The 11433-nt window shown below is 49.8% G+C and overlaps 1 protein-coding gene and 1 long non-coding RNA gene across 2 annotated transcripts; both read left to right on the forward strand.

Annotated features, from left to right (window-relative positions):
• Positions 1-363: 363 nt before the first annotated feature.
• On the forward strand, positions 364-2421 carry LOC118487524. The gene is made up of 6 exons (XM_035984447.1): positions 364-1126; positions 1197-1358; positions 1429-1572; positions 1651-1809; positions 1884-2011; positions 2389-2421. The coding sequence occupies exons 1-6, from the start codon at positions 364-366 to the stop codon at positions 2419-2421; spliced, it is 1389 nt and encodes a 462-aa protein (XP_035840340.1).
• Positions 2422-3026: 605 nt separating this feature from the next.
• On the forward strand, positions 3027-3410 carry LOC118487297. The gene is made up of 3 exons (XR_004881242.1): positions 3027-3064; positions 3148-3312; positions 3378-3410. It is a non-coding gene; the product is annotated as an uncharacterized LOC118487297 (long non-coding RNA).
• The last annotated feature ends 8023 nt before the right edge of the window (positions 3411-11433 follow it).

Here is an 11433-nt window from a genome sequence, read left to right on the forward strand (position 1 = left end):
TGAAAGGACATTTGTACTGCCCGAGGCATTAAATGCACTGTAGCAGGGAGTGTAAACGTCTTCTTTGTCAGGCGCGTGGGCGGCCACGCGCGCGTGATAACCGTCAGCTAAAACGGCGCTCGACACGTGTTGTTGCAAGATACGTTCTTTTTGAACGTGATGATTTGCTTTCTCCCTCCGCATTAATTGCGATGGGTATATAAGGGGATAACCGTTTGTGGTTTCCTCTCACTTTGTCGAAAATTCAAAAAATTTGCCGTTTGAGAGAAAGTTGTCATCTGTTTTCTCCGACGATTTTTTCTGAAATTCCGGTGAGGTTTCTAGTGTTTCTGTTCATCATCTTCCGTTTCTTTTACATTTTTGATGGCTGAACCATCGAATCCACACAATGTGGAGGGTGAAAACCCTGAACAGCCGATAGTGGCTGAGGAAGAAGACGAGGATGATGATGTTAATGTTCCCGGTGGTGGGTTACCGGTGTTAAAGTGGACAAAAGGTAGTTTTAAAACCCTGATGGCCACTGTTCAGATGGCCAAAGACTGGAATGCTACCTACCCACAAGTGGGGGACACCGGTGCCGATGCTCCGGCTGGTTATATAACCTTGTGGGCGGATTTTTTCACCCACGGTAACCTTAGGTTGCCGGTGACGGTGTTTGTGGCGGAGGTATTGGAGTATTATCACCTCCATATCTCCCAGCTTAGTCCTTTCGGAATGTTCCGAATTCGGAATTTTGAGTACACATTCCGTGCCTATGGCCTGCCCATTTCAGTGGAGAACTTCCGGCGTTTCTACCAGTTGACGGTGAACACCGGTTTTTTCTCGTTCACTCAAAGGCATGGGAGTCTGAAGTTGATGACACCCCCTAAGGGTGTGACAGGCTGGAAGAAGAGGTTCTTCTACGTGAAAGCCTGTGCGGTCTATGCTAACATGTCTTTCAGGAACGTCGATGTTGGAGTTTCCGATGAAGATATTCCTGTTGCTTCCGCAGAGACCGCGGACTGGTTCTCTAGGCTGCGGCCTATTGAACTCAAGAAGTTGGATAATGACCAACTATGGATATTGCGGATGATGCTCTCTAGACCGGATAGGAAGGAAAGACCCGTGTTGCGGGAACAGGGTGGTGGTAAGTTCGTTACCCTTTGTTATTTTCCTTATTTCCCAAGCCTTTGTGGTAACCTGCATGCATGTATCAGCGGATGCGGTTGGCTTGTGGAGGATGTTTGAGCCTGATTTCAAGGGCCAGGTTGAACTGATCGCGGTTGAGTTGAAGAGAGGTTTCAACCTTGAAATTCTGAAGAACTTCCGCGTACCATCAAAAGCGGTGCTGGAAGCCCCGGTTCCGGGAGACGCAAGAGGTACGTCTTACGCGGCATTAGTTTTTTCAGTTTGTCTTTTTGACTGGTTCTGTTGATTGTGTGAATCCAGGTGTCCTTGCGGATTTGGGGAAGTTTGAGAAACGCGTCCCCAAAAAGACTGTGGAGAAGAAAACGGTAAAAAAGACCGTGCGGGGTCGTGGTAAGGGGAGTGTTGAAGGCTCAGCTGCCCCTTCTTCCGTTTTCGAAGCCGCAGGTACCTATCACTCTTGTTCTCGGGGATATACCGATTACGTCGTAGTATCTGACACCCTTGAGGGTTTGGGTGTTATAGGTAGTGGTGCGGCCGCGGGTGGAACTGGTGTGGTTCCCCCCGTTGTTGGAGAGAAAAGGGGGCCAGAGCAGAAAGCTGCTGGTGGTGGTGAACCGAAGAGGCGGAGACTGCTGAGCAGGAGAGTTGCTCCGGTGCAGAAGAAACCTGCAGTTGCTGCTGGTAAGTATATCCCTTTTCTTTGTTTTGTATGTACCATGGGTGGTAATATTCATTGAATACTCTTTGGATTGCAGAATCCCGAGATGCGGGGTATTCTTTTGGTGAAATTCCTGCGTCTCCTCCGCACACCGCTGCCGCGGGTGCGGGTGTTTTGAAGGAGAAGGTCGCGCCTAAGGAGCCTGCGGCCCCTTTTGCTGGGCCAGTTCGTGATCCCCCTTTGGAGAAGACGGTGGAGGCGACTGCTGACCGGATTTTTGACACTGTGGACTCCTCGGACAATCTGATCTCTCCTGATGAGGGTGACGGATTGAACTTGAGGTTTTCAGATGCCGGTAAGCAGAAGTCTGATGCTGAGGTGCGGCAGCAGGATGCTGAGCCGCAGAAGTCTCCTGCTGGGGAGAAAGGTAGCGGCTCGTCTGCCGGTGGTGCGGGTTATGACGGGCCTCCAATTCAGCCTGGAGAGTCTGAATTGGAGTATTATTACCGCACCTACTCCCCGGGTCGCAGTATGGTGTACCACCGACCCCCCTGGACTGTTATGCAGGGGGATGATATTTCTAACGACCCTGCGGCATGTAGGGAGATTTTGGGTGGTCTGGGGACCCCGTTTGAAGTCGAGCGTGCCCGTGCCGCGCCGCGGGAGCTGCGTGTAAACCAGCTCTCGACCATGTTGGTAGGGACTTCCATTGTGGCTAATGCCATTTTGGAAGATTATAAGGTGCTGGGCCGCCGCGAGGAGGAGGCTGCTCGTATGCGGGCGGAAGCCGAGAAGCTGATCGAGGCTGCTCGTGCGGGTGCGGAGCAGCTCGAGAAGGATAAAGCTGCTTTTGAGAAGCAGAAGCAGACTTCGGAATGGGCTGCCGCTGCCCAGCTAAAACAGGTGCGTTCCCTTGCTAAACTCCTTGCTGATGAGCGTAAGCGTTGGGAGGAAATTTCATCCAACGAGCGCAAGAAGTGGAACGAATCTTGGGCTAAGCAGAACAATCTTCTGTTTCATACTCGGCAGGAGCTAGCAAACGCCAAGGCGGCAAATGTTGCCTTGGGCAATGAAAAAGCTGCGGCTGAGGCCGCATCAGCTAAAGCGCTGCAGGCAAAGGATGAGGCCCTGAAGGCGCTGGAAGAGGCCAAAGCGGCCGGGGCTCGTGCCTCAAAGGCCCTTGAAGAGGCCGCGGAGAAAGAGAGCCGTTCTTCCAAGGCTCTGGAAGAGCTGAATGCGGAGCGCATTCGTTTAGGCAAAGTTGTTGAAAGCCTGCAGGTACGTTTCTTTAGCGTTGTTGCTTTCGTCTTTATTGTTTTGAAAATATTCATTGAGTGAACTGTTTGCTGTTCTTGTAACAGGCTGAGGTGCAGGCGCGGGAGGTCGCGGTTACGGACCTTACTGCCCGCGTGTCTGCTGCGGAGCAGCGGGCCGACGCTGCTACTGAGGCCAAGGATGCCTTGGTGTCCTCTTTTAACCAACTGGAAGCTGACCGTGAGTGGTTGCGGACTCACGGCATCGCGCGTGTAAGTATCCTTTGCCTTTACATTTGCTTGGATTAGCACGCAAGACTTATGATCTTTTATTGCAGATTGTCGAGGCTATCATGAATGCCCCTGAGACCTCATCAGGTTTGGACCTGGTTAAGGAACGTGCGCGTGATGCTGGCTTCAAGGCTGGTTTTAACCGCTGCATTGGGCACATCAATGTACTGTCCGCAGGCGGTTATACTGATCAGGCATCCGGGTTCCGGGATGTAGATACCGAGGGTCGTCTGAAAGCGGCCGTAGCCTCCTTTTATGACACGCCCCTTGCCTGTGTAGGGGAGCTGGATGAGTGTTTGGAGGTTGCGGACTATGTCGACCGCTTGCGGATGCTTTATCCGGATGTGGAAGAGGAAGAACCCGCTGGTGGTGCCGGAGGAGACGCGGGGACCAGCGGTACAAAATAGGGTTTAGGTTGGCGAGTGTGCCTCCTTTTTTGTATTCCTCTTGTATAGAGTAGGAACTTTATGTAAATTCAGTAAGCATCATGTAGATACTTGAATTTTTTGAATATAAAGTTTCTTTGTTCAGTTTATACAAGTGTTTTTAATTCTTGCATGTCTGAACGTGTGTATGCGTAATCTTTACCCATTTATGAACGGGGTCAAGTATACTCCATACTTTTGTTGTATGGGTATGCATCAATTCTGTTATTCACCGTGTGAGGGTTTTTAGAATTGCTTAAGCTTTGTAAAAGCTTGTATTACCGGAACTCTACCCATTTGTGAATGGGGTCGAGTGTACTCCATACCTTTGTCGTATGAGTCCGCGTCAATTCCATTGTTTGCCTTTTTGGGGCTCAGGAATTGTGTTTAACAAAACTTGTGTATCCGGCCGGATAAAACATGCAAGTCTGTTTGTCTTTTGCTGGCCTATTACAATATTTGTGTGTGGTTACCACTTTGTATGGGTATCATGAATGAAGATTTTGCCAATCTGTTTTTGGGATACCGCAAAGTGGAACACGCATTTGTAATAGTAATAACAAACAATAATGTAGAAAATTGCTTATTTATTTATTTGCAAATGGCCTGCGGCCCAATAGGTTACATAGAGAGTGTAGGAACATAGCTTACATATAGCAGCGTCTAAGCTGTTGTGCGTTCCATGTTCTGGCGATAGGTTCGCCCTCTAGTGTTTGTAACCTGTATGCGCCCTTCCCTAAGACCTCGCTGATGAGGTAGGGTCCTTCCCACTTGGGGGCAAGTTTTCCTGGGCGCTCGGCGTTAGATGCCTCGTTGTCACGTAGGACGTAGTCCCCTGGAGTGAAAGTACAAACGCGGACTCGCGCGTTGTAATACTTTTCCAGTTTGGATTTGTATTTGGCCTCGTTGATGGCGGCGTTCTCGCGCCTTTCTTCTAGGAGGTCCAAATCGATCCTACGTTCCCTGTTGTTGTCTAGCTTTTCGATAGCCAACATTCGAGGAGATGGGAGGCCCATTTCCGCGGGTATCACCGCTTCAGACCCGTAGACGAGGCTGAAAGGTGTTTCCCCATTGCTTGTTTTTGGGCTAGTGCGGTGAGCCCATAAGATGCTTGGGAGTTCATCGACCCAGCCACGCCTGGCTGTTCCCAATCGTGCTTTGATTCCGTCGACTAGGCCTTTATTTATACTCTCGACTTGGCCGTTCCCTTGCGGGTGTGCGACTGACGAGAATATGTGTTTGATGTTCAGCTCTTCTAGCCATTTTTGGAATTCGTCGGCAGCGAAGTTGGTGCCGTTGTCGGTAACAATGTACATTGGTAAACCGAAACGGCAGATGATGTGCTCCCAAATGAACTTTCTTGTTATCATAGCAGTGGTTGAAGCGAGTGGTTTCGCCTCTACCCATTTTGTGAAGTAATCAACTGCCACTATGATAAATTTAACTGCACCTGGTGCGTCCGGGAATGGTCCCACTACGTCGATCGCCCATTTTTGAAAAGGCCATGCAGTAGTGACGGGGACCAGATTGTTTTTTGGCCGCAAAGTTTTTGGTGCATGGCGCTGGCAGTCCATGCATTTGCGTAATTCTTTGACGGCGTCCAGGTGCATGCCGGGCCAGTAATACCAGGCATTCATGATTTTTGCCACGACCATGCGTGGTCCGGCATGTATGCCGCATATGCCCTCATGTATCTCCCGGATAAGGTATGTGGCATCTTGTGGATTAACGCATCGGAGGAGCGGTCCGAGGTATGACTTTCGGTATAAGATACCGTCTCCCATTTGATAGTGGCACGCTTTTTATTGCAACTTACGTGCCTCTGTTTTGCTCTCGGGAGTCACACCTGACTGAAGGTATGCGATAATTGGTGTCATCCATGACGTTGTTCCGTATTGGATGACACTGACCTGGCGTAGAGGAACCGAAGGATTTTGCAAAATCTCGATACGTACCTCCTTTGCCAAGTGTTGGAAGCTGGTGGATGCAAGTTTTGATAGTGCATCCGCAGATTTGTTTTCGCTTCGATTAATGTGTCGAATATTGAATGAAGCGAATTTGGATTTTAGCTGCAGGGCTTGCTCGAGGTAGAGGATCATGATATCCCCTTTGGCGGCATAGTCGCCGCGTACCTGGCCCGCAACTAACAAGGAATCGACGTGCGCTTCCAGATGTTGCACGCCGATTTTGACTGCTAGACGTAGCCCGGCTAATAGTGCTTCATATTCTGCCTCGTTGTTGGTGCTTTTAAAATCGAGGCGGATGGCATATGTAAGCTCTTGGCCGTCAGGGCTGACGAGTCGCAGACCTGCGCCCGCGCCGTCCTCGTTGGATGCACCATCGGTAAATAGTGCCCATACTTCTGAGGAGGGTGGTGGGGGCGCAGGATTTTGGGATTCTTCGCATTCTTGGATGCGATCCGCTGGTACTTCAGCGGCGAAATCAGCTAAGATTTGGCCTTTGATGGCAGGGCGCGGTTTGTAATGTATCGTATGTGCGCCCAGCTCAATTGCCCATTTTGCTAATCTCCCAGAGATGTCGGGTTTGGATAGGATCGGGCCGATCCTGTAATTGGTTAGCACTGTGATGATGTGGTTTACGAAGTAGCGTCGTAACCGTCTTGAAGCATGTACTAGTGCTAGTACCAATTTTTCCATTATTGAGTATCTCGTCTCCGGGTCGTTGAGCATTTTGCTGATATAATAGATGGGTGTTTGAACCCCCGCTCGTTCCACTATTAATACCGCGCCCACTGCGTTGTCCGCAGCGGATAGGTATAAGATGAGTGGCTCATCTTTGCATGGTGCGGTTAGTGTTGGGAGTTGTATCAAACACTCCTTCATTTCCTGGAAGGCCTTTTCGGCCTCTGTGGTCCACTGGAATTGTTCTTTTTTTGAACAGCTTCGCAGGGTCTTGATGAAAGGGTATGACTTGGCTGCGTGGTTAGCCAAGAACCTGTTGAGTGCCGCCAGCCTTCCGGCCAGGCGTTGCATTTCTTTCATCGATGCAGGCGATGGCATGCGCTCGATCGCCTGCACTTTTTCCGGGTTTACCTTGAATCCATCTTTGGTGACGATGAACCCAAGGAATTTGCCTTCTTCCATTCCAAACGAGCATTTCCCTGGATTGAGCTTCATGTTGACGCTTCGCAGAGTTTGGAATGTTCTTTCTATATCGGTGAGCATGGTATCTTCTTCCATGCTCATGACGACCAGGTCGTCCATGTAGATTTCGACACTTTTGCTTATTTGACCGCGGAAAGTGTCGTTCATCAGTTTTTGGTAGGTTGAGCCCGCGTTGCGCAACCCAAACGGCATTTTTGTGTAGCAGTAATTTCCGGTTGGGGTCCGGAATGCCGTTTTGTCTTCATCCTCAAGTGCCATTTGTACCTGGTGGTACCCTTTGTAGCAATCGAGGAAACACTTCCACCGAAATGGCGCGAGGTTATCGACTTTTTCGTCGATTTCTGGAAGCGCGTAACAATCCTTGGGGCAGGCCTTGTTAAGGTCCTTGTAATCGACGCACATGCGCCAGCCCCCGGATGGTTTTTCTACCATGACAGGGTTGGATAACCAAGTCTGGTACTTGACTTCCCGCAGTATACCTGCGGAGAGCAGTTCTTCGATCTGCTCTTGCATCGCCTGATTTTTAGCTGACCCAAGGTGGCGTTGGCCTTGGATCACTGGTTTGATACCTGGTTTGGTATTCAAATAGTGCTGCGCTATTTCACGTGGGACCCCTGTCATGTCTGCAGGTGTCCACGCGAAGATGTCTTGGTTCCTGAAGAGGAGCTCCTTGAGGTGCGCTCTGGTGGTCGAGGATAAGGCGTGACCCAATGTGACCTTCTGTTCCGGATGCGTTGGGTTGAGAACCCATTTTTCCGGTTGGTCGACGGGGGTGGGCCTTGCGACCTTTGTCGGACGTGCTTCGTCCGTCATCATAACGTCCTTGCGGGCGTAGATGATTGCAACCCCCGATGCGGTTGGGAAACCAACCGCGGAGTGGGGGACGGATGTGATCATATTGAAATCTCCTTGGGATTCTCTCCCAAGGAGGACATCATAATTGGAGGTGTGGGGTAAAACCATGAAGTTTACCTCCTCTGTCCGCGTGTGTTTACCATTGGTAAGACGCACGGGAAATGTAATTTGGCCTAGGGGAAAGACTGTTTCCCCTGCGAATCCGGCCAGCGGGTAATCTACGGCTTGCAATCGATCTTTGTCCTCTTGGTCAAATTGATTGAAGCATTGCTCGTAGATTATATCGGATGTACTGCCCGGGTCGATGAACAGACGCTCGGTGCAGTAATGGGCCAGCTGGCCTGAAATGACGACGGCGCGTCTGTCACGCGGTCCGCCTCGGACTTTTGGGAAGACGACTTGCTCGTCTTTCCAATCATTGTCCGGTCTTCGTGCCGCTTTTCGCGGCCTACCCTTGCCTCCGTAAATCATGTGGGTGGAAGCCACGTACATGGCTTTCTTTCCGGAGGAGGTACCTTCGTTGTGAGGGGTGATATGCTTGGTGGGCTTTTGTCCACCTGGTAAAAGGTGTTGCAGTTTCCCCTCTTTCAACGCCCGCTCAATCTCCAGCCGGAGACTGATGCAGTTGTTGGTGGTGTGGCCCGAGTCCTTGTGGTACTCACAGTATAGTGCGAGGTCCTGACTTTTCTTGGACTTCATTGGTTGGGCCGGTCGCAAGAATTGTGGGTCCGCGAGGAGGACCTCTCTTGGCGACTGGTTGATCTCGGTCCATTTGCGGTCCCGAGATTCTTTTCTTGGTGCCCGAGTGTCTCGGGCCGGGTTGTAGCTTTGTGGGTCAAACGTGTTGGGTTGCGGGAAATACGGTTTAGTAATATCCCGATTGCCCGCATCCCGGTTTCGTTTGTTGTTACGTTTGGACCCTTGATGGGATGTTTCGGCTTGGGGTTTTGCCTTTTTGACGTGCGGTTCGAGCGACCGCTGTGTCTGGGCATATGTCTTGACTGCGGTCATGACATCCTCCCATTTTTTAGGCAAACCCTCCTTGCCAGAGATGGTCATGACCATCTCTCTGTCTTTGACGGCCCGGATAAAATGGTTTCGCGCCATTTGGTCCGCCACGTCGCCTATTTCTAGGCATTCTTTATTGTAACGGATGACGAATGCCTCGAGCGATTCGTCATCCCTTCGCCAGATGTTCATGACGTCCAACGAATCGCGTTCGTGGCGTCGCTGTTGGCTAAAGTGGGCGAGGAACTTGGCGCGCAAGTCCTCGAAAGAATCCAGTGATCCCACTGGCAAAGAATCAAACCATGCCCTGGCCAGACCGATAAGGGTCTGGGGGAAAAAATTGCACCAGGTGGGTTCGTCCCACCTGCCATTGACGCCTGCGCCTGTGAAGATGTTCATGTGGTCGTCCGGGTCGGTCGAGCCACTGTATTTCCCAATGTTGACTGGGAATTTTGTCGTTGTGATATCGGCGTTGGCGATGTGCGGGACGAATTTTGAATTTTCGGCCGCGGCCCTTGGCCTGTATGGTTCGTGCACAGGGCGCTTTGCCGCCCTGAGGTATGTAGTGCGGGGGTGACTGGGAGGAACATAGTTGCGTCCCCCCGGTCTGCTGTTGGTGTCGTGAGACTCCCCGCGGTAGGTTTGATCGTCAGGGTCGGTATGACCGTACCCTTCCGTGTAGGGTTGCGGGCCCAGTCGGCTCTGGATGCCTGGGCCGCGCCTGGAGGCTGACCGCCTCCTATCTTCCCCATAGGGGCCCAGGCGGGTATGCACTGGCCCTCTGGAGCGGGACTCATATGAGGAAGTGTCCTCATTGAGTGTATGGATCGAACAGTAAGATGATCCACGGTCGTCATGTCGGCTTCTGGAAGCCGGACGTGAGTGTAACCTGCCATCGTATTGGAGTATACGGTTGGCAGGTGTGTGTTGTATTGGAGTAGGCCCAGCTTGTACGTTTGCTTCCGTACAAGCGCGGTTGTAAGCCGCTATCAGCAGATCAGTCTGCTGTTGGTACCAGGAGTGTAAGTCCACGCCTGGTGGAAGCACAGTTGGGGCCTGTGATAAGTCGTGCCCGAACGCAAAGGATGGGATCCTTTGGGTGGACGTGCCAATGTGTCCGGGTTGGGGGGTCGAAGGGTGGACCCCTGTTGGGACCGGGGGATTTGGATTATCCGCATTGGTGTTTTGGTTATCAGTCATGATCTTGAGAGGGAGAGGGACGGATTAAAAAGTGCTAAGAGTAGCGGTGGGCGCCAATGATGAAACAATGGTTAACCTGGCAGGGTTAACACACTGGTCTCGTCAAGAAGGGTTAATCCCTTCCTCTCGGAGATCGCTGACTGGGTCACCGGTGGATGATCTCCTGCACAAGGAAACAAGCCGTGACTCGTAACAAGGAGGATGGGGTGGGGGGTGCTCCTTGTTACCACTCTCCGGCGTGAGAATCAGTAGTTTGCTTGGGAAGCAAAGCAAGATTATAGTAGTAGTTAGAGTTGTGAAGAGATGATACCTCAAACCTGGTTTGGGGTCGGTATTTATAGCCGAGGAGTGAAGGAGGAGATTGATGGATGGGCTGACGACGAGCTGCACCGTTGCAGGTGTGTCAGTCTCGCCGGCCGTGGGGGTTACGCCACGTCAGCCCATTGCTTTAATAGCTCTGACAGGGGACTGTCGCCGGCGCCACTTGCCTCGTGGTGTCAGCCACTTGCCTGGCGTGTCAGTCCACTTGCTGGATATGCAGGGTGCGGTGCGAGCCGCATCGCTGCATGCGGTAACGTCTGAAGTTACCGCGTCTCCTACTTGTGATCAAGAAATACGCGAGATGCGGTGTTGGCCGCATCATCGTATGTGGAGACTATTTGCTCGCTTCCCTTGTCGTGACGAAAATGGCCATATGATGCGGTGCCAGCCGCATCGATATGTTCATCTTCTTTCGTACTTGGGTCAAGCTATTCATCTTCGAACCGAATGGGTTCGAAGGATGTGACCGCATGGGTGCGGTTTGCTTATTGGTAGGGGTTTGTTTGATGCGGGTAATGGTCGTTTTGGGACCATACCCCTTCATATATCAAATAAAAAAGTTATATCTTTAAAACCACGTATATTATACGATTTGAATAAATGTAATATTGTTTACCAAATATTAAAATAATACATCTTTAAAAAACCTCATTTATTACACAGGTTGAATAAAAGTAACTTTTATGCCAAATAATAAAAAAATTATATCTTTAAAAATATGCGCATCACAGGGTTTGAATAAATGTAATTTTCTGTACTAAATAATAAAAACTATATATACCCTTAAAAAACCCCGTGTATTGTACGAATTAAATAAATCTAATTTTATATATCAAATAATAAAAAGTTATATTTTAAGAAACCTCATGTATTACATGGGTCGAGTAAATGTAATTTTGTATAGTGAAAATAAAAATATTTAATATATTAATACAAAGTTTGGTTTTCGTGATAAAAATAGATTATTCTGTTGTTGCAAAATTTGTTAACGAAGTCTCAATAAATTTATTTAAAATTCCGTAAATGTATAAATTATAAATAATATTAGTTAATTTTATTTTAAGTTGCCCTTGTGATTATATCACTTTTACCATTTTAGCCCAAAAATGATTATTTTAACATCTGAGCCCTCAACATCTTTTTTCCTAACCCTTTTGGCCACTAACACT

This window comes from Helianthus annuus, chromosome 15 (assembly GCF_002127325.2).
Source record: "Helianthus annuus cultivar XRQ/B chromosome 15, HanXRQr2.0-SUNRISE, whole genome shotgun sequence".
NCBI lineage: Eukaryota > Viridiplantae > Streptophyta > Magnoliopsida > Asterales > Asteraceae > Helianthus > Helianthus annuus.